Raw genomic sequence first — 24,096 nt, forward strand, 5'->3', positions numbered from 1 at the left:
AAATTTTTTGTAAATATTTGATTATATCTTTTCATGTGATAACACTGAAGAAATGACACTGTGCTACAATGTAAAGTAGTGAGTGTACAGCTTGTGTAACAGTGTAAATTTGCTGTCCCCTCAAAATAACTCAACACACAGCCATTAATGTCTAAACCGCTGGCAACAAAAGTGAGTACACGGCTAAGTGAAAATGTGCGTTTCGTTGAGATACTGTGTGTGTGTGTATATGTATGTATATATATATATATATATATATATATATATATATATATATATATATATATATATATATATATATATATATATATATATAGTTCAGATTCAGTGTAAAGTGTGTGGTCTTTAGATATGCTTGCATCTCTGCTGAGATGCTAATTTGTTTGTTCTGAGTTTATCTTGGGTGAGCCCAGGACAGTAATAACCGTTAGTCCGTGTGTTTTCACCCTGCAGCCTGTTTCGGATAAACCGTTTAGCGTTGGATGTAGGATTTCTGAAGGGACGCAACTGCAGGGCCAAGTAAAGTCTTAATAAAAGCATTTGTCAGCGATTAAGCGGCAGGTCTGCCAGCGTTTCATGCTGCGGAAATGTTTGCAATGAGATTGAGCCAAGAATAATGTTTGAACACATCTTAGCTATGCTAGGGCATGTCATAGACTGTGGTAAGGAAAAGCAGAGAATGAGAGGTGATGTGGGAAATTGGTCATAAATTGCTTATAGTTTAAGATGCGTGTTTTTTCATGTTTTTGTAATGTATACATATACGTCAATAAAAATATATGAAAATATATTTCAAATTCTATCAACACACATTTTGAAAAATATATGCAAATATATTTCCTTTGCATTTGGGACTGAATCCAGTTTCAATTTGAACAGTATGATTTATTCATGAAAAGTATCCAAACAAGTACTAAGGATTTTCCCCCCTTGAGTAGTAGGATGGTAAAAAAGAGTGATGAAACCCACGGAAAGGGAGAGTTGGCTCGATTTTTTAAGGAATGGGGTAAAATCTAATCAATCTTCATTCTACTTTCTAGCTTTAATGAAGCTGTAGAGAGCAAACTGGATGCTTCTTTTGGCCACCAGACATTTAATCTTTGCATGAGTCTGTACATTTAATCATGCAGCCCTTAGGAATGCTCAGAGAGGACAATGCGGATGTCCAAGATAGTGCTCCTTTTATATGTTCAATCAACATGATGGTTCCGTCGTCCTTTAGAGTGAATACAGAATCTATCAGACTTGTAATCAAAGCAATTAAGTTGAAGGTCTTTTGGTTTTGCTGCCATTTATCTGCAAATAGAAAGCATTTACAAAGGACTTGTCACAGGTGAAACAGAAAAGTATCAAGGCTGATTAACCTGAGAGCTCTGTTTCATTTTAATGTGAATTACCAAATGAATGTAAATGTATAAGGGTTACTTAGAGCTTATAATGGGATTTCTCATGCCTTACCCTTTATATTTATTTCTTGGATGATCCAAATTCCTTATGCACATTCCCTGTTTTCTTTATGGTTGACACAGCAGTGGCACAGTAACAGATACTTCATACTGGAAATATTATACAGTATACGATAGTAAAAGTAGCTTTGCTTACAGTGCTTTAACACACTCCATGCTCTGAGGTGAAGTCTTCAGAGGTAGCTAATGCTATTTATGTTAGACTGTTTATTTATATTAGCAGCAAACGGTGAGAAAATAAATTAATATACAATATATGGATGGCAGTTATTTCTATATATGAATTTTGCCTAGTCTAATTGTCACTAGGTCATGTTTTCTCCCCCATAAGGTAATGGAAATATATATATATATATATATATATATATATATATATATATATATATATATATATATATATATATATATATATAATAAACTCCTGGAGGACATCCTCCTCTGGCTAATACTGGCAGAGAGAGAGAGAGAGAGAAAGAGAGAGATTTTTGTGATCAAACACTGTCTGATAATCCTGTGGTTCCTATACCTAGATAGCAAAATTGCTGTGGCCCAGATCTGGCCCATCCCTGACACTTTTATCCAGCCCACATACCACGTGGAATGATGGCACTTGGGCGGTTCGCTGCTGATTGCCAGATTTGGGCCACAAGCAAACCATAGCAATGCTGCATATCAGCCAAGAACAAAACAAATAAAGCAGAACTGGCCCAAATTTGGGCAACAGTTAATTTTAATTCTGGCCCAGATCCTGCCCAGATCCGACACCTTTCTCTGGCCCACGTTCAGCATGGAATGATGGCACTTGGGCAGTTCACTCCTGTTTGCCAGATCTGGGCCACAAGCAAGCCATAGCAATGCCGCATGTAAGCCAAGAACAAACCAAATAAACCACAACTGACTCTAATCTGGGCCACAGTTTGTTTTTATTCTGGCCCACATTCCGTTTCATCATCTGGCCCAAATCTGGCTAAATAAAGTCAATCGCATGGCAGGCCAATCCACAATTTATATGTCACATATAGCCTCACATCCAGATTAGCCTGTACCAACTGTGTTGCACTATTATGTAATGGAGGCTGAGATGGAAGCAATTGCAGGTATGGCAGCTTTAATGAGAAAACAACAATCCAAAAAGCAGGGCAAAGATTAAAAACGAAGACAGACAAAACAGTGTCGAGGGCAAAACATAATCAAAACCAGAGTAACAACAACAGAGACTGGCTTGGTATAGACAGAGACAATGGTAATTTAGCAGATACCTACATATCAATGCTGACTGTGCCGTACATTTGCAAAAAGTGGTCCGAATTTGGTGTAATGTATTCGGGCCATATTTGCTATGTCATATGTGGGCCACTTTAGGCTCACACCCACATTAGCCAGTGCTTACTGTGCCGTGTCTTAGTATGTCAGAAATGTTTTAAGATAACTGGGCCACATTTCCTACAACATATGTGGGCCGCTTTTGGATTACACCCAGCAACTGTGCCATATTTTTGCCAAAGGTGGCCCAAATTTGTTTTGTGATATTTGGGCCATATTCACTATTTCCCATATGGGCCACTTTAGGGTCACATCCAGATTACACATTTCTGTGAGCACCGCATCTTTGCCTAAAAAGGCCCACTTGTGATTTGGGATATTCTGGTCATATTTACCATTTTACATGTGGGCCACTTCAGGCTCATATCCATTTTGTCCGGGCCAAAAGAAGGCCAGCAGTTCCACATCACATCCAGATGCTATCCGGGTAGGGAGCTTTGTAGACATTATACCCTCTATGGGAACTTTAACACTTCCTGTTTCAAAGGAAGGATATGAAGGAACGAACAATAATTTACTGAATGGAAATTTCTGCAAACCTTTTAAAATACTGTGTGAAACATGTGTGGACATTGTGCTATTCAGCAATATGACAGAGCTCTGATTTTTACCCATTACACCATCTTTCTCAATGTATTAGTCAGTAAGTTCAGAGAAGTGCATCACTAGGTTTTCTTTGAATACAGTGCTGTAGGGTGAAGCCTAGTCCTGCTCAAGCAGTCCAATTAGCTGGGGAATGGAGCCACTGCTGTGGAGTGCATTTTTTTTTTGTGTGTGTGCAGTTCAGCTAGGACACATAGTCATAAAGATATCTGTATTTTCTTACATTGCTTCTTGGATAAGTCAGACTTGTTTGAGTATGCTGTTTTATCAGTTCCTCTAGTTGGCTTTCTGCTTTGTAGATTTCACTCAGAACCTCTTGTGCTGCAGTAATGCTGTCCGTTCTTGTGCTTCTTGATTGCTTTGAATCCTCTGTGTATGTTTGGAATAAGCTAGCTAAGGAGTAAATTAGCAGTGGAATTAGAAGCAAGTGTAAGTGTAAGTGATTTTAGTGTTTGTCTTCAGGTTGTCTTTGCTTGACACTGTCTTTTAACATGTTCCAAACTTCTCGATTGCACCGAGTTACTGTTCCCCTGAATAGTTTTGAAAGGAGTAAAATGTTGTCCTACTACCATCTTAAGGCCTCAAATGCATGGCATATCCTATAATTGAATCATCAGATGTGTTCTATTCTTGTGTCTTATTGCATCCTATTTATTCAGAGTCTCTGGCTAGCAGGCAACCCAGATACCATCAAAGAAAAAAAGGTACAGTCTGTTCCAACGTAAACAGGCTGGTGAGTGATAACAAAGCTGTTCAAGGCTTTGCTGAGTTCATGAAATTCTGAAGGCACAATATTAGAAGAATATCAATAAGAATATGGCGTTTATCTGAATTGTATTGCGCTCTCTCTCTCTCTCTCTCTCTCGACTTCTCTTTCCTAATATTTGCTGATTGCAGCTTTTTGCAGTCAAATATATTTTTTCAAATAGAAACCTGATGCCCTTTACAGTGCATGCCTGAGTTTACTCTCCTCCAGCAGCTTTCACAGATATTTGATTAAAAAACGGGAAACGGGAGGTGTGCATATTTGAACCCGAATGGTTACACTGAGAATGAATGTCATGGCTGGCAGCTTTTATTTACTGACACAATTTTAATGCCTCCACTTTCCACTCCACCGGTAGCCTGTCAACAGTAACGGCTCTTTCTGAAGCATTGTTCAGAGGAAAGGCTTGTCGCTCTGCATTGTCATTCTAAAACCAGGCGCACATACTGTACATTCAAGCTTGCATTTTATAGTGGAAAGACCCATTATCTTAAAAACTCACAAAGACACAATGCACAGCTTGTAGTGCAGAGAACTGCACACATATAAGCATCTAGAGAGACAGATACTGACAGGCTGTGTTGCTATGGCAATGAGCAAATGATGTCATTCCACTTATTTCAAAGGCCTGTGTCAGGTTTATTTATTTAATTGTCTTGTCGCAGCGTTTCCTGGCTGGTCTGACTCCAAAACGCTCGCCTCTGCTTGGCAGAGAAGCTGAAAGCTGAGTGATGTTTTATGCTTTTAAACAATTCATATTTTGGTAACTGCTTATTGTTGGAAGAACTTCACATTTTCGAAAAGTGGTTAGGTTCCAGTCATATACAAGAAAGATGAGCAGTTTTGTTGTTTGAAACTGTCTGACAAAATGCATGTTTCTGAGCTGTGCTTTGTAGCTTTAGCCAAGGACAAATCACGCATGAATCATCTGAATACAGCTTTACCCAGGGCACAAATGATAAACAGAGGACAGCTAAACATGTTTGAAATTCAAATAATAAGAAACTGGAAACTCAGTCTGCTATAGTAAGCGAGCATGGTCATAAGGTTTATGCTGGCTAAAAGAAGAAATGCAGTTATATCTCAGCTGCTTTTTCTCTCAGGTACTATTTCAGCAGCCTTCTCTATAGTGATGATGGTTCCTTCGGGCTTCTGGTAATAGCTGTTATGGAGCAGGATTTCATTACTGTGGGCCAGAGAGAGCAGCCGCTAGCCCAAACAGCCCTAATTGCTAGCCAGTGTTGGTGCATTTACAGCCTTTTGGTAGGAAAGGTGGCCGGTGCTTAATGGCCTAGTGCTGAGCTTAGGTCAGGCCGTTCTCCATTAGTGTAACGGCTGTTCATTACAGCTTGTTTTCAGGACATTGCTAATAAACTGGAATGGCTTCCATCATTAAGCAGCACTGTGTTGTTCTACGTTAGTGTTTAAATCTAGTATGTAAAGGAACAAAGAATAATTATATTCACACAAACAACAGCTTATATAACAATGCCTTGTGCTCATTTTCTATAATTTCACAGATTTTCTCTCGCCTTGCAGGATAATGGAGAAGTACAGAGAGTAAAGTCCTTGAGCTTTGAGTAAGAGGTATTTGGAAAATGTCTGAACAATACAAATGAAACTGAAAAAAGGAGCGTAAAATGTGACACTTCTTTACTAGCAATTTCATTACATTACTAGCTAGGTTGTATTATTTTATTAGCAATGCACCCTTAACTAATTCAGCAGACAGCTCATTATTTTGATTGCTCTTAAATGTTATATCACCTGGTTGTCCATATTGATTCTTTACTTTGTCACTGGAAGTAGCCTGAGATTGTTAGACAGCTTGTCCTGCTGTGTTTTGTGATCCAACACAGCAATGCAGCTTTAAACGGGATTGTTTGTTGCTGAATTATTCAGTGTTGAAACGTTATTTGAATGCATATTAATCATACATAAGAGTTTATCTGGTTTATCTCATTGCTCTGATGAAAGTAGAATAAGGTTTTGTGAAATGTTCAGCGATTTATTTTGTCCACATATTCCTTCATGCTGTTATATTAATCTATTTCAGATACTTTTATCATTATTCTGACTGTTGTGGTTCATGTAATCTTTTATTCATCTGCTCCAGGCTTTAAATCAGACATTCACTTTCAGTCCTGCACGAAAAACACACTATGCACGTCAGCACAATCTGCCGCTGTAGACCATTCTGAGCGACCCAGTCGGTTAGCATTCTAGAGCCCCATATCAGTCTCTCCTCTGTTTTTCTCTTTCTTAGTTCCTCCCAATCTGACCGTGCCACGGGGCAAGTCCCCACTGGTGGTGCGGGAAGGAGAGACGGTGGAGCTGGAGTGCCTTGTTTCAGGAAAGCCCAAGCCCATCATCCTGTGGTCACGGGCTGATAAAGAGGTACCGATGCCAGATGGAAACATGCAGATGGAAAGCTATGATGGTGTGCTGCGCATCGTCAACGTGTCTCGTGAGATGAGTGGCTCCTACCGCTGCCAGACCAGCCAGTACAACGGCTTCAACGTCAAACCTCGGGAAGCCTTGGTGGAGCTCATAGTGCAATGTAAGTGTCCCATCTTCATTCGATATCATTTCAAAGTTATTTATTAAGATACTACAGTGCTGTTGAATTATTTAATGGAATTGGCCAGAAGGTTGTTGATTAATTTTCTATAATTGTACTGTCCCTGACAGTAGTGCCGGTTATAATTGAAATAATAGGTTTATATCAATGAGCTTGTTCTAATATGTTAACATTTATAGTAACAACTTATTCACAGGGACTTAAACAGTGGATGATTGACATAATCTAAGGCTAATAACAAATTAATATAAACCGTGTCGTTATTTAAGAAAGGAAAATATAATTAGGGATGAAATCGATATCGATAGAGGTATTGGCCCAATACATAGCTCATTTGCTTATATTCATAAACAATGCTTTGATACCATCTGACACTCTGTGACATAAGGCTAATTTATGTTGCAGTGCTAATGAACAGCCAACATGAAATAATAATTATCATTAATGTTATAATGATCATTATAATTAATGATCAAAGCCAAGCAATGTTCATTACTAACGTCACACAGCAGCAATGATGCAAGCTATGTCAGAAAAAATGTCCGCAGGCACTAGGTTATTTAAGCTAACACCGCTTACCCAATGTGTTCTTGATCAACTGCCACTTATAACAGAGATTCGGATGCGCTGAAAACAAAAACGTACTTTACATCTGCAATCATACAGAAGCACTTTGTGAAACAAAACCCATTCTCCACTCACTGCAACATTATACCATCCAAGATAACTTATGCAGCTAGCTAATGCACTTCATTTAAAACACGTTCCATTCCAAGGAACAAGCTGACTGGACTGTGCATGGAAACGTCTGCGTTTTTAATAGTAAAGGATTTGTGTGCACTGATACTCATTTTAATTCAACATGGGAAAAGTAAATAAACACAAATACTGTATACTCGTTATTTACGAACTGTCACATTTTTAGCTCAACGGTTTTGCAATTACGGATGGCAGATCTCTACACACAAAACAGTCTTAGTAATGAAGAGTGCTCAAGAGCAAAGTAACCTGCTTCTGCTTCTTTTGGTTGTTGGCTGCTGTAGATCCAGCCTGTGGTGTTTGCGCCCTCTTCCTGACAATTTGTCAATGAGTTCAGGTACTCAAAAAGGCTGATTTAGATCAGCTTGCCTGAGATGGGGCACGGTTTTCACTGAGGGATGTAGTAGGTCTCAAGCTAGGCTTATTCCATTAATGATTAAACATTAAGCAGTTAATATCTCTCGAAACAAAAGTTGTCTCCTCATAAGTGATAATTGAATGTTAGAGTTGCCAAAACAGATGAAAATCAAAGTGCCAGTAGCAGATATGGAAATGTAGCAGAGACGCATCTAGTATCAGAATCAGTGTCACCAACTTCCAGAAAATGTGTCCTCAGTCTGAAAAAATGGCATTGAGGCATCCCTACATATAATAGTTTTCTGTATAGAGAACTATTCTTTAAATTTTCTGCCTTAGGACAGAAATACATGATTGATTGATTATTATTATTTTTATTATTCTTATTATTATTAGCTACAGGAAAGGGATATATGTGTATATATATATATATATATATATATATATATATATATATATATATATATATATATATATATATATATATATATATAAACGATCGAGAAAAGGTGGAAAATTTTACAGGACGGCTTTTTCTGAGCCAAGAAAAGGTGGACGGTTGTACATAGTGAGGATGCTTCTAGTGTCTGTAGCTTTCCAGCTATTCTGGAAATGCTTGAATGATTCTCTGATTTTAAAAGCACATACTACTGAGTCTAGCTTTCATGATTCGGTAATGTTACTGGAAACATTTGAAGGTTTTAAAGACACTCTCAGCCTCTTTATAACCGCCACAATAATGTAATGTAAGGATGTACAGTGAGTATGTACAACAGGAAAGTGTGTTAGCAAAGTTTTGGATGTATGTTTGCGTTTGTATTCACATAGATATGTAGGGTATATTTTGGCCCTGATATTTGCAATGCTCTAATGCTACCAGCACTTTCTGTCAAGGTGGGCCTCAAGATTAGAGAATGACATGCAGCAACTGAAAGTACATTAGGATCTCTCTCGGTCTTCATTGCACTTCATTATGCTGATGCATTGTCACTACCAGCATTGCCAGAGATTTCCTTTTTCTGCCTAGATGCATCTGCATCCATGTTTGTTCCTCACTTCACTCCCTGCTTTGCCAACAGGGTGTAGGCATTATGCTGTTGTTAGGGCAAGGCTCAACAAGTGGTTCCCCAAGATGCCCTGGTCCCAAACAATCTGGACAGTTTGGATTAGTCAAGTCCATCATCCAACTCCATAGGTGCCAGCTAAAACAAACAGCTCACCATCCTGCCCTGAGATGCAAGTGGTTGGGGAAGTTTATTTATTGACAAACACAAAATTATTCAACCCCCATTGCAAATGAAGACTTTCAGTTGTTTGCAATGAACAAATCAAACAAAAACAATTGAAATAGTTCAACACAATGAATGCAGTTTCCCCAAATTCAACTGAAAATGCAAATTATAATGATTTCTCCAGTCTCAGAATTATTCAACCCCTTCATGGCAAGCATTCTTCACGAGCAATGGCGTCCAGTTCAGCAATATTCTTGGGTTTGCGTGCTGCAGCCGCCTTCTTCAAATCCCACCAGAGATTTTCTATGGGGTTCAAGTCAGGAGACTGTGAAGGCCCCGTAGAATCTTCTAGGACTTCTTCTGCAACCAGGCCTTGGTGTAATTTGAGGTATGCTTGGGATCATTGTCCTGTTGGAAGGTCCAATGACGCCCAAGCTTCAGCTTCCTCACAGACAGCATGACGTTTCTCCTAGGACTTCCTAATACTTCAATGAATCCATCTTGCCTTCCACATGCTGCAGGTTTCTAGTGTCAGAGGGTGCAAAGCATGGGAAAAAATGGGAAAGAAGATGAGTATGATGTAGCAGGGATTTTTAATTGGCTACCCATATGGGGTCAAAGTAAAGGTGCGACAAGGTGATGACATTGTATTAGAACTCAGCAAGGAAAAACAGTTTCCCTTTGAGCTAGTGCTAGAGTTTTGCAGCATGCTTGGAAACACGAAGCGCGAGCTCGAAGCGAACGTACGCTTTTGGGTCTTCAGTGATATTGACTTTACTTACTTTTGACACGTGCTTTTGTTATGGTTTATGTCCTGTCTCCGCCCCTGTATTGTCATTGGTTGTTTCCCATAGGTGTGTCATCATTGTTCTCAGCTGTCCTGTGTTTCACCCCTGATTGTGTTTGTCATTTAAATCCCTCGTGTCTCTTTGCACTTCACAAAGTATTGAGTGTTATCGCCGTACGAAGAATTTGTACCCTGTTCTGAGACGTCACGCTAAGGAAAACAAGTGAACCATCCCAGCTTTGGCTTCAATTCAGTTTCAATCAGTGGACTTTCGTAGATCTCCCAGATCAGTATGATGGCTACCTTGAATATTTTCATGTTGACTGCCAGCTCTATTTTTCAAGCCCAGCAGGCCCCAAGCCCGGCGAGAAGCAATGGCTAAGGTTCATGTTGTCCCGTTTTTTTGGCCCAGCCTGCCAGTGGGCACAGCGTCTAGTAGCCATGGGATCCAGGGGACTTGAGAATGTAACTCAATTTGTTGGACAATTCTTGATGGTGTCCAGCAGTCCAGAATCCAGGGCCGTCCTGGAGGATCTTTTGGAGGAGCCCTGTCTCATAGAAACACGTGACATGCCGTTCACCACCTATTATGAGCAGGCAAACTGGGTGATCTCCTCCCCCAAGCTCCTGCCTAAGACCCACTATGTGGTCTCCTCTGCCGATCTCCAGACAGAGGACAACGTTGCGACCTAATCTCCAGAGCTCCAACCTGAGACCCTTGAGGTGGTCTCAGCTGCTGAGCTCAAGCCAGAGGTCAATGTGGTGACCGCTTCCCCAGAGCTCCAACCTGAGACCCACGAAGTGGCCTCAACTGCAGAGCTCCAGCCGGAGGTCAATGTGGCGACCTCATCTCCAGAGCTCCAAACTGAGACCCACAAGGTAGTCTCACCTGCAGAGCTCCAGCATGAGACCCACGAGCCGGTCTCATTCCCAGAGCTCCAGCATGAGATCCATGAGGCGGTCTCATCCCCAGAGCTCAAGCATGAGACCCATAAGGCGGTCTTATCCCCAGAGCTCCAGCATGAGACCTGAGAAATGGTTATGCTCACGCCTGCAACCAACATCACAACCAACCAAGTTATGTTCACACCAGAGTCTGTTGACACAACCAACCAGGTTCTGCTCACGCCTGAAACTGAAATCATGACTAACCAAGTTATGCTCACGCACAATCTGTTGACACGACCAACCAAGATCTCCTCATACATAAAACAGACGTCACGACCAACCAGGTTCTGCTCACGCCTGAAGCCTACGTCACGACCAACCAGTTTCGCTTACGCCTGAAGCCGACGTCACGACCAACCAGGTTCTACTCACACCAGAATCCGACGTCATGACCAACCAGGATCTCCTCACCCCCGAGTCTGCTGACACGGACAACCAAGTTCTACTCACGCCCGAGTCTGATGACACGTACAACCAAGTTCTGCCCGCAGAGTTCTGTCATGATTTCCCCTCGAGCTAGCGCTGCAGTATTGCAGTGTGTTCGGAAACCCGAAGCGCGAGCTCGAAGCACAAGCCTGATGCGCGAGCTCTTAGCGAACTCATACCTTTGGGTCTTCAGTGACATTGATTTCCTTTACTTTCGATATGTGCTTTTGTTATGGTTTTTGTCCTGTCTCCGCCCCTGTATTGTCATTGGTTGTTTCCCATAGGTGTGGCATTATTGTTCTCAGCTGTCTTGTGTTTCACCCTGATTACGTTTGTCATTTAAACCCCTCGTGTCTCTTTGCACTTCGTGAAATATTGAGTGTTATCACCGTACCAAGCATTTGTACTCTGTTCCTCGTTTTGTTTCATGTTCTTTGGTCTTGTTTATCGTTTTCGATTCAATCGCCTGAACCATTGCCTGTTTCTTGACCTCGCTATTATCTTAAGTTTTGGATTTGTCTGCCTGCCTCTTTTTATTGAAAGCTCTTATCTGCACTTGCATCCATCCTAATCCTAATACGTAACAAAAAGGGAATACTCCACTATTTCTAAACCACCCTGGTGGTCCAGAACATAAGGAAGAAGAACTATTACTGTAGTTTTATAATCTACTTTTAGTTATCTTTTAATATACCATTAAAATGAAAACACACAGAGCTTGTCTTATAATGTTCTTCCATTTCTCCCTTCCTCTTAACCTTTTTTTCAGCTTCAGAGAGAAGTAGGATGCTTCACTATTAACTATAAGTTTAATTTAAAAAAATTGCAAGTGCATTTGAAGAGAGAAGCGCTCTAGAGCTGCCCTGCTAGGCACAGCACATTCACTCCACTTGAATTCCCCTGTCTATACTCAAAGCAAGAATGTCCTACACATTCAGCTATGAGTTACATTGCCACTAATAGCACTGAACAACCCCTCTAAGCCCCTACTACAGCACAGGCACATGCTTAGAAAGGAGAAAGAGGCAGTCTTCTTTATGCTTTGCATATATGAGACCCCTTGGCCACCTCATTCATTCCCTTATGTCCCTCTTTTAAAATGTCATTTTAAAACACGGCTTAACGCCCAATTAACAGCCAGCTAATTTATTCTAAGCAATACTTATTCTATGTTCATTAATGGAGATTTGACCTGAAAAAAAAAAAAAATCAAAGCAATAACACAATCACTTTTTGAGGATAAAAGAACTAAAATGAATGTAATGTGTATGAGATAAGGATTCATAAAATGGCATTGAATACCTCTCCTGTGTCATTGAGGAAGCTGCAAAAGGTGGAGAGAGTGCTTTCTGTAACTCACCCTAAATGTATTATGCCTCTAAGGTCTTTCTGTCATCATGATCTTGTCATATTCTTTGACTTTTAGATAATTGCATATTATATCAGTGCTATTTTCATCTGGATAAAGATACATGAAAACTGACTTTTCATATAATAGACTGCACACAGTTGATTACCCATTTTCATTTTCACTACAAAGTGTTAGTACCTTTACGTCTGTATAATAAATCTGTCAATATACTGCTTTAACTTGCAGTGATGCTGCACTGTTCCACTCTGTTCACATCTAAAATAAGACTTAAGTGATTGTTTAAGAAAGAGTGCATGAAGTGTCTATTTCTGTCTGACAGTAAAAGATTGTGATAGGATTTTTCCCTTTCTCCTTTCCCCCATTCCTTGTATATCTTTTCCATTAGGCTCACATCTTTTCTAAGCCACTAATGACTGCGCTCTAAGCAAAATTAATGACATTTGGATTGGCACTCAAGAGTGATTCCAATGCATTTTCTCTAAATTGAATGTGATTATGCAGCGTTGACAGCACAGATCAAAGGTTAGCAGCTTTTACATTGATGCAGTTCCCAGACTGTTAACAAAGAATTAAATTGTCAAGCAGATCGTACTCCTACAACATCCTTTTTATTGGTTGAATCCTAAAACTACTCCAAGTTTTGGGAGTTTCCTTAATGGCTGATTAAATCGGTAATTTCTTTATTTTCATATCATTAACAAGATGCACATGATCTCTACTGTCTACTGATGCAAGTTTCAAATGACTTTTAAATTATTTTTTAATGACTCCTTCAGCTTACTTCTTTTGTGACTCACTACAGTCTCAATAGAAGCGAAAGACCCTGATTGGATAATTCCCTATTCAGACTTTGAATATAGTATAGTATCTATTATAGTAGTATATAATATACTATATATATATATATATATATACTAAAACATGACATTTGAACTCTAGTATATACTATCACAAATTACATCACACCTTTCAACATGTAGTCACTCAATTTTGGTTTATATTCTTGTGTTTGAGCATACTGAAGTTTGATTGACTAAATAAAAAGACGACAGACCTTTTTTTTAACACCTATATCCGTACAAGTTCATTTACGAGTAAACCACATACCAAGCGAGTGCTTGGGAACTAAAGAGGGCGATAAAATAAAGAAGGAAAGACTTCACAAGACCCAGTTGCTCTATAAAAGAGCTGCTTAATTAACACCATTGAAATAAGGGCCACAGTTCTCATCCATGTAATCCTTCGTTCAGTTTCAGGTCAACTTAGTGAGACGAGGTTCTAAAAAATTACATGAAAGCATTTGCATCATCATGGTAAAGCTGTTTTATATTTAACATTTGGGTTTGTTTGTTTTTGTTGTTGTTGTTTTTTTGTTGTCAGCTCACTTATAACCAAACATTATTTTATACAGTGGATATAAAAAGTCTGCACAACCCTGTTAAAATTGCAGGGTTCTTGTGATGTAAAAAATGTAACCAAGATTAACCATGTCAGATATTTTCCCACTTTTAGTGTGATATAGCAACCAACAAAATTAGTACAAAACAAACAGAAACATTTAAGGAAAAATACAGTATCCTGGATGCATAATTCTACACACCCTTTTATAATGGGACATGTGACTGTGCTCGGAATTAACCAATCACATTCAAACCTATGTTCAGAAGCAATTGTCCATATACCTGTCATCAATAACAGGTATATTTGATTAACGCCAAATAAAGATAAGCTGTTTCTGAAGGATTTTTTTTTTTTCTTGGTTTCATCTGACTGCTGAAGCCATGAGCCAAAAAGAACTTACAAAGCATTTGCGGGATCTCATTGTTATAAGGTATCGATTAGGAGAGAGGTAGAGACATCAGGACAGAAGCATTTCCAAAATACACACTTTACACTGTGAACGCCATCATCAACAATGGGAGAAATGGGCCAAGAACAGGATGTTCCTCCAAAATTGATGAAAGGACAAGATGAAAACTTATCAGGGAGGCTGCCAAGAGACCTTTGGGATCATTAAACTAGCTGCAGGAATCTGGCAAGTACTGCTCACTCCCTGTGATATCTGATGTGATAACTGTCTCATATTCTTTGCACTTCTGGGCTATGTGGTTAGGGGGCTAAGCAGAAGCTCTATCTAATGGCAAAAAAAAAAAAAAACCCTTAAACATCTAAGTCTGCTTAAATCACCCCAAACTGTGTGGCATAATGTGTTATGAGCTGATAAGACAAGGTTTTGGGGCTTAATTTGAAAATACAAAACAGCTTATTGGTCGAAAAACTCAATACACACAGTGGCGCATGGTGGTGGCGGCTTCATGCTATGGGGCTGCTTCTCTTCAGCTGAGATTGGGGTTCTAGTCAAGACAGAGAGACTCATGGATAGCTCCAAATAGCAATCGATTTTGGCACAAAACCTGCAGGCGTCTGTTAGAAAAATTTCACTTTGCAGCAAGATAATGAGTCAAAATCAACAAATGAATGGATTTAGAAGAAGATCAACATTTTGGAGTGGTCCAGTCAGAGCTCAGATCTAAATCCTATCCAAAACCTGTGAAGAAGGCTGTGAACATCACAATCTCATAGATCTGGAGCATTTTTGCCAGGAAGAATGGAATGAAATTGAAACTTTTTTTTTTTCTAAATGTTTCTGTTTGTTTTCCACTTGAATGTTGTTGGTTGCTTTATCACATTAAAAGTGGAAACTGATCTGATGATGTTAGTTAAATTTTTTTTTTACATCATTAGACATTTCAAACCCATTGTAAATCCGTAAAACAATTCATTTTTGTCATCATTTTTGCTTTCGTTTGCAGCAAACTAAAGTGCATGAGGGACAGACAGCATTTCCAGCTACAGCAGAAAACCTTATTGGGTAGCCTTGTGAAATGAGCACAGGATGTAAGGTACACCTGTGCCATCCTTCTGAGGTTTCAATTTTCAGGTTTTGTTTAACGTGCTATGGGATTGAGTCACTGCCAGAGACATGTGAGCGGCTCCCTTGTTTCTGCTCATCACCCAGAGCTTCCCACTGAATAAGTGGAGACTTTCTCAGCTGGCGGAGTTCCTCAGTCTGTGAATCTCTCTGTGCCAGTCCACTGAGGTTGCTTTCCCTGGCTGTGTCATGTGAGCCCAGCGGGGGAAGCAGACGCTCGCCACGCCACAAAGCCGCCTTTAGTAACTTGATCAAGGGCCAAAACGCAGCTTTTCTGAAGCAAAGAACATTACAGGCATGTAGAAATGGCTTCAGCGAGTCAGCGGCTTTGATGTGTAAAAAACCTGCTGCCCAGGCAGTGAGGTGTTCTGTAGTGCATCTTGTTGAGAAGAAAAAATGACTTTCATAAAACATAGCCACAGTCCAGCTGACAATATTCTTAGGAAAAGAAGCCTGAGTGCTGAAGTATTTCTTTTTGTCTCCCAGGATCCAATTTGAGGCTCATCAGTGTGATGCAGTTCAGTTGTTTGCAATGCTTCATCCTGTTCTCTTCTTTCGAGCATGCTGTGAATCAGATAAGCCTGTGCTGTGAAAAAGGAGCTGTAAAGTTCTGCAGTGTTTTAAGTAAACCACTCTCGCAAATGTGTTTGTGCATCTTATACTAGAGAGAAAATGAAGCATGAGCAGTTTAAATTAATAGTTGTTTCCTACAACTATTTGAGTAAACTCAGCCAGTAGTTCTTTGTACTTCAGACCCACCAACTGCCGGACGGTCCATGTTCTGACATGCTGCGTACGTGCATGTAATCCAGACACACAGATTCAGACAGAGTGCTGTGCAGACTTACATGGGGCAATTATGGCTTTGCAGAGAATTAGCCAATTAACATAATGAAGCCCAAAAAGATTAAGGCTGATGGATTCAATTAAAAAAAAAAAATTATAACCAACCAGTGAACAACCTATTCATTATCTCCACCTCCTTCAATTAATCATTACTTTTTCAAATCCTCACATTTGTCCCATTTTTTTTTTCCCGTTTATTGAACCAACAGCATAGCTTTTTTTTTTTTTTTTTTTTAAATAAATGTCAAAATGCTACTGCATGACTTGGCTCAGAGGCATGAGCAACCCTAAATTACTCACATCAAAAGACCCAATCACATATTGTTAGCAAATAATGAGTGGAATTTAACGATTATTGTTTTTAATTAATTTTTCTCCTCAGCATCTATTAAAAAAAAAAAAAAAAAGAATAGACTCATGGCCTTTTCATAGACTTGCATTATGGCCTTGGACGTGTATGAAATAATCTATTCGCTCCGGTGTAGTAAATTTCAGCTGAAATTTTAATGACTTCATTTTCATAGAACAATATTGAAATGACCAACCATGTTGAACGGTTGAAAAGGTCAGCATATGTGTCTGCTGTAAACAAAGTCATGAGGTAGCCCTGGACAGAATAGTTTATATCCTAGACAGATTGAGGCTAATATTAGATTGGAACTGCAGTTTATTCTGTATTGGTGATTATAAACTGACTTATTGTTGTGGTAAAACCTGAAGTGAATTTGTGTCATTCACTTGGGGGGGGACATGATGCACAAATATGGTGGAATTTGGTAGCTTACATTTACATCTACAAATTAGGTGGCTTGAGTTACCAAATCACCACAGACTGGTTGAACTGAACAAGTGGTCTGCACCAAGAGCTCGTCATTGGTGTAGTTTCAATGTGTTGTAGCTTGAGCCTGCTCAGCAATGTGTATGAATTGATTTCTATATACCCTTGTAACCTGTATATACACTATATGGCCAAAAGTTTATGGACACCTGCCCATATGTGCGTGTCGAATATTCCATTTCAAATTTAGTCCAACCTTTGCGGTTATAATAACCTCCACTCTTCAAGGAAGGCTTGAAGTTGAGTACTTATAGTTATTTATTTGGTGGCAAACAATAATGAAAATGTACAATACATTATTTCCAGACAGCCATACAAATATTTACAAATTTCATACTGTTAAAGACCCTTGATTGGTTTTCATGTTAAATACATTTTCCAATCATTATTGTTCATAAATCACACAATATAACACTGTTTTAGTTTTCACATATTGGTGACAGAACACCACTTCTGCCTCTCAGTGTCTCTGGAATGTTCTTCGAAACAGTCTTTCTCCCAGGGTCAATATTTCAGCAGCATCCTAATCAGAAGAACAGATGGCTTACATGTGCTCTTGTTAAAATCTGTTCTGATTTGGTCACAGCATTTCCATGGTTTCATTGTGATACCAGTCTCTGTGAATTCGGACGGCATCTACTTCAGTTTTCATTCTTACAAGTTATTACTATTTTTTTTTTTTAGTTACTATTCTCAGTTAGATCTGATGATTGGAGCATTGTAGTTTGATGTTATTCTGTATAATGAGAAGATTACTTGGATTACTTTATGAGTCTTTTTTCTGATATATGCACTCTCCACTAAGCATCAAAATAAATTGAGAAACTCTCTCAATTTTTTTTTTTTTTTTTCAGCCAAAAAAATCTTTTGTACCTTTTTTCAGCTTGTCACGAGATCTTAGTGAGGCTTTCATTGAAGACAACACACTCACTCTGAGCAGTCTTTCAAAAAATGTTCTCCTCCACAAAGCATATTTTTTATATACAGGATTGAAACTAGACGGGGCAAAATAAAAATGCCCCTTCGGATACATGTGGTCCTGCGTTCATCATCTTTATGCTGTCATCCAGCTATGGTTAAGTGACCCTCTCTGTCTGGCCTTATGATGATGTGAAGCAATTAATTTCAGACAATTTAAGGCTTGGTTGTTTGTTGTTTCTTCCCCCCACTGTTTCAGCTGCATTATTTCCCCCACTGTGACTTCTGTCCAAGCCTGTCAAATTGGCACATGAAAGGCAAGTTAATTAGCCAAAGCTGTTTGAGTATATCTATGCCCTATATTAGTCTGGTGCTGGTAAACAGACAAGGAAAAAAAAAAAAGCTGTTATTTGCGAGGAGATTCATGATACTGACTTTGTTACCAACAATTCTGTGAAGATTGAGCATGTGCATATATCTTAATCTGACTCGGGAAGTTTACATGACTCAGTACCAATCAGAATATTGGCAAATTCCGATTAATATCGGAATACTGATGTGCATGTAAACGTTGTCAATGACTTCAACTCATTTCTCTCAGTGTTGTGCATCATAATACAGTTTGTACTACATAGTATACGCCATGTGTTCTATCACATCCTGAAACTCTTCCTCTGGTATTCTGCAGACCCTCCAGCTGTGGAGCCTGTGTCGTTGGAAGTTCGTCAGGGTCTGAGCCGGCCAGTACCAATGACCTGTCGTGTGCTGCGTGCTCACCCTTCACGTGTGTTGCGGTACGAGTGGCGTCTGGGCTCCCGCTTGCTGCATGCGGGCCACTTTGACACAAGCGATGAAACTGAGTACTCCGTGCGCAGTCTCAGCCGCGATGGCTACGGAGAGTACACGTGTGACATCATCAACGAGGCTGGAGCTGGCCGCTGCACCTTCCTCGTCACTGGTAAGACCACTTACCTATCTCTTAGGTGCACATTTAATGGAATATTCATAAATTATAACTGTATCAGCATTTGATGTCAATATTCATGTCTTTGTCAGTGCATGTGCAGAAAATGTGTATTTGAGGAACATACTGATGTAAGAAAAGTCAGAGACATAAAAAAGTTCAATAGTAAGGAATAAAGAAGTCGCTTTTGCTTCTAGGTCTCTCGAAATAATATATGGCAGTGGTTTAAATAAGTATTTACCATTCTCATTCAGCAGCAGGAAATCATATAGGTTTGTGAAATAATGATGAGAAGCAGCACAACAGTCATCATCTCCACCGACCATTCATTCATTGATCTTCAGTAAGCACGTTATACTGATGAATGTCGCAGTGGATCAGACCTTATTCCAGGAACACTGGACATAAGGTGGGAATACACTCTGGGATGCCAGTCCATTGCAGGGCACCATACACACACACACACACACACACACACACACACACACACACACACACACACACACACACAAACACACACACAATCATTCACATCTAACTGACATTGTATGTGTACTAACAATGTATATTTCTTCCTCAATGTCACAGTAACTTGGACTAATGATTTAGCTATTTGCAGTTACAATTAATGGAAAGCAGGGGTAAATTCTGAAGTGTGAATGTATGCAAAACTGTATGAAAGTCTAAGTAGAAGAAGAAATATCTCAGAGAACTGTTATAATAATTTACACACTTTATTATAGAGAAATGGTAATTATATGTGAAGGTGGGCATAGTGGCATTTTAGCATGTTAGCCTCGCACCTCCACCCCCGTGGGCTGGGGGCTTGAATCCCGCCTCCGCCCCTTGTGCTTGGAGTTTGTATGTCTCCAGGTAGTGTGTGAATGGGTGCGTGAATGTGTGTGAGATTGTGCCCTGCAATGGGTTGGCCCCCTGTCCAGGTTGTCCCACTCCTTGTGTGTTCCCTGGGATAGGCTCCAGGCTCCCCGTGACCCTGTGTAGGATAAACAGTATGGAAAATGGATGGATGGATGGATGGATGGAAATTATATGGATAATCTGGTATTATGGAACCTGCCTAAATGCAACTTTGTCAGCCAAGTTGTTGAAGTATGTAAACAGATAAATGTAAGTCAACTTGAAAGTTTCTAACTTTACAGTAAGAGGACTTGCCAAACAATTATTCTGAACAGACTCTACCCATGCATATAATTTAATGTTCTGTTTGAGTCTGTTATTTAGAGTCTGGGTAACATTTCTGGCTGTGAACAGTTCCCCCCTCCACCTGTGGGAACCATCACCTAAGTATTAACATCACTTCCTGTCTATAGCTTTATAAGTGATGTGCTTCCTGGGTTATGTTGCAACGTATTGCCAGTATTATTCTGCCTTACTAAGCCGTTTGTTCATGCTACCTATATTCTGTGTTAGTGACCCTTTTGCCTGTTTTCTGGCTTTTGCCTTTTGTCTCCCGTTTTGGATTATACGCCTTCAATCTGCCTCTCTGTGTATGAAACTCTGCCTGAATGTGACCACGCTTCTAATTACCCTGTTTGGATTGTTTACTTAGGCCTGTTGTTAACAAATCTCTGCAGTATGGATTCTAACCCTCCACGTGCAATGGCATCCTTACAGAATATGCCTACTTAGAATCCAGCAGAGACAACACAGCTTCAACTACAATCGCCTATCAGGGTAAAATTTTGCATGGGTATCGGGAAAGCCGCCAATGACCATCTGACACATTACAGGCAGAATTAACCTTACCCGTACTGCTACACGGTAAAGATGGCACAACTGGAAAAGTTTGATGGATCAGCCGAAAAATGCAAGGGGTTTTTGAGACAACGTGCGATGTATTTTGCTCATCAGCTGTACGCTTTTCCGGACAACAATGTTAAGTATGCCGTGGTGTGAAGTTTGCTTTGCAGTAGGACATTGGATTGTTCGGTTTGGGAAACTGATGAACAAATGCAGGAGTCCTTCTCGTATTTTTCACAACAGCTGAAGGAAGTTTTTGAACACCCTGCCGGGGGACGGGATGTGTCGGTGCAGTTGCTTTCTCTATGCTAAGGGAAGTTTTTGCATGCTAGCAGCGCTAAGCAGGCAGAATGGCACCACCCTGAAAGCTATGTAGGATTAAATCCCACTCTCAAAGCAGAGCTGGCTTGTAAAGACACCGGACTGACCCTGTCCAAGTACATCACCTTATCCATTCAGATTGACAATCTCATGCGCAATCAACCACGATCCAGTATGCTCAGTTATTCCCCTGCTACTTCCGCATCTCCGGTTACAGCGTCAAGCGACGGGGAGGATCTTATGCAAATCGGCCATGCGAGGGTCTCCGAGGCAGAACGCCGACACAGATGAATGGAGTGGCTGTGCTATTATTGTGGCCAACCTGGATATTGGATTAGCACCTGCCCAAGCAAGCCCAGGACCTCAGCAGAATCCTCTCAAAGTGTGAGCATTACTTCTCCGTCCATTTCTCTTCAGTATTTACCGTTCCAGTAACAATTCTAACAAAAGACCAATCATGTGTTACAGCGTTAGTAGATTCAGGAGCTGCTATTAACCTTATCCATTAGCAGTTGATCGACCAGCTCCGTATCCCTGTCACACCATGTAACCCGCCCATTCACGTCACCGCAGTCGACAATGCGCCCATAGGCACCGGACAGATCACCCACAAGACCATCCTCATCCAGATTCAAATAGGATTGTTTCATTAGGATTGTGTAGACCATCACCGTCTATGTGATAACCTCTCCTCGCCATCCCTTAATCCTAGGTTACCCATGGCTGGCCATGCATGATCCGATAATCTCCTGGAGAGGAGGGGAATTGCTGCACTGGTCTCCTTACTGTCACACTCACTGTTTTCCCACAGAATTGATCATGCCATGCCTGACCACAAGTATTGAAAGTCCTCATCCATACACTCACATCCCGAAGGAATATGCAGACTTCATGGAGGTGTTTAGCAAGGAATAGGCCACCCAATTGACCCTGCACTGACTGTGGGATTATGCCATCGACCTACTACCCAGTACCTTCCCCCCGAGAAGCAAGGCATACCCTCTGTCCCTCCCAGAAACACAGGCCATGGAGGAGTACATCGAGGAAGCATTAGCCTCGGGCTTCATCTGACCCACCATGTCACATGCAGCCACCAGTGTTTTCTTTGTGGAAAAAAAGATGGAGAACTCTGGCCATGTATAAATTTCCATGGTTTATACACCACTATGATTAAGTGCCCTTATCCCCTACCATTGGTTCCTTCTGCCCTGGAACAACTTAGTAACGACAAAATCTTCATCAGACTGGACAAACACATTCAGCAGGTAAAGACCATGCTCCACCGCTTGCTTAACCACCATCTCTACGTCAAGGCAGAGAAATGCGAATTTCACACCACCTCCATGAACTTCATAGGGTATCACATTAGCTCCGGGTTAGAGATCGAAGACTCCAAGGTCTGGGCCATCACAGAATGGCCAGCCCCTACCTCTGTCAAATAACTACAGTAGTTCCTAGGGTCTGAAATCTTCTACCGAAGATTTATAAGCAACCTCAGCTCCATCGTAGCCCCACTCACAACACTACTCGAGAACAAACCCAGGAAGCTGCCCTGGCTTGAGAAAACGCAACAGGCATTTAACAGACTCAAGTCTAGTTTCACCACAGCCCCGATCCTGAAACACCCGACCCGGATCATCCATTCATAGTAAAAGTGGATGCCTCAGACTGTGTCATCTGGGCCGTTCTCTCCCAAAGGCATGGCATTCCAGGTAAACTCTACCCCTGTGCTTTCTTTTACAGGAAACTCATGCCAGCTCAGAACAAACACGATGTAGGTAACAAGGAGCTGCTATCCATGAAAGCAGCCCTAGAAGAATAAAGGCAAGGAGTAAGGCACCCATTTCATGTCATCACTGACCACAAGAACCTGGAGTATGTCAAGAGCACCAAAAGGATGAATCCATAACAAGCCAGGTGGGCGCTTTTTTGTACCTGATGTAATTTTACTGTAACCTATTGTCCAGGAAGCAAGAACTGCAAAGCTGATGCCCTGTCCTGGACGTATGACCCAGTTCATTTCTTACCTCACCCCAAGTACATACTTCCATAATCCGCAGTCATTGCAGTCAGTGCACCTATCCATTGGGACATTATAGGGGAGATTTTCAGCAGAGGCATCAGACAGAACCTCCACCACAGGAATGTCCCCTGTACAAGCAGTGTGTTGCTCAAGCTCTCCAACAAAAGGTCCTGCACTGGGTGCATACATCCCGAGGCTCTGGGCACCCAGGAACTCATAGAACCGGTACTCTGGTACATCATACTTTCTGGTGGCCCACTCTTCTCCAAGCATTGATTATGTTAATGCTTGCCCTGTTTTGCAACTTCCTACTGGGCTACTAGAACCTCTGCCCATCCCTCAACATTACTGGTCTTTCATATTTCATGACTGAGCTCCCCAATTCCAATGGGTCCACGACTATCTGTGTCATAATTGATCGTTTTTCCAAGTCATGTCATCTCATCCCTCTGAAAGGTCTTCCCACAGCTATGGAGATGGCCAAGGCCCTGTTCCATCAGGTATTCTGGGTGTACGGCCTGGGGTGCAAAGGACATTTATATGGATCGCGGATCCCAGTTTACGTCACGGGTATGGAGAACTTTCTGTCACAAACTCAATATAAATGTAAGCTTAACCTCTGGCAAGACAGTCAAGTGGAAAGGCTCAATCTTGAAATTGGATACTATTTATGGTTTTATTGGAGCCAAAAACAACATCAGTGGAGCACACAAAACTCACTCATCCACAGGGGTGACCCCATTTCACTGTGTTCTGGGTTATCAGCCACCTCTGTTCCCGTGGTCTGGAGAACCCTCGGAAGAGGGTTCCATGAGCTGTAAGCCGTAATCATCAAGATTAAAACAAAAAAAGGCTTTAAATATTTCACTTTAT

General features: G+C 40.7%; 1 protein-coding gene across 1 annotated transcript in view; it reads left to right on the forward strand.

Annotated features, from left to right (window-relative positions):
• The window catches only part of LOC108257548 (MAM domain-containing glycosylphosphatidylinositol anchor protein 2), a 204,617-nt gene that overhangs the window by 138,690 nt on the left and 41,831 nt on the right, over positions 1-24,096 (forward strand). Inside the window, exons 8-9 of the mRNA XM_017455417.3 lie at positions 6,425-6,718; positions 18,843-19,112. Of these exons, the coding sequence (XP_017310906.1) occupies positions 6,425-6,718; positions 18,843-19,112 (564 nt within the window). The remainder of the gene's footprint in view (positions 1-6,424; positions 6,719-18,842; positions 19,113-24,096) is intronic.

The sequence above is a fragment of the Ictalurus punctatus genome, chromosome 25, assembly GCF_001660625.3.
Source record: "Ictalurus punctatus breed USDA103 chromosome 25, Coco_2.0, whole genome shotgun sequence".
In the NCBI taxonomy this organism is placed as follows: domain Eukaryota; kingdom Metazoa; phylum Chordata; class Actinopteri; order Siluriformes; family Ictaluridae; genus Ictalurus; species Ictalurus punctatus.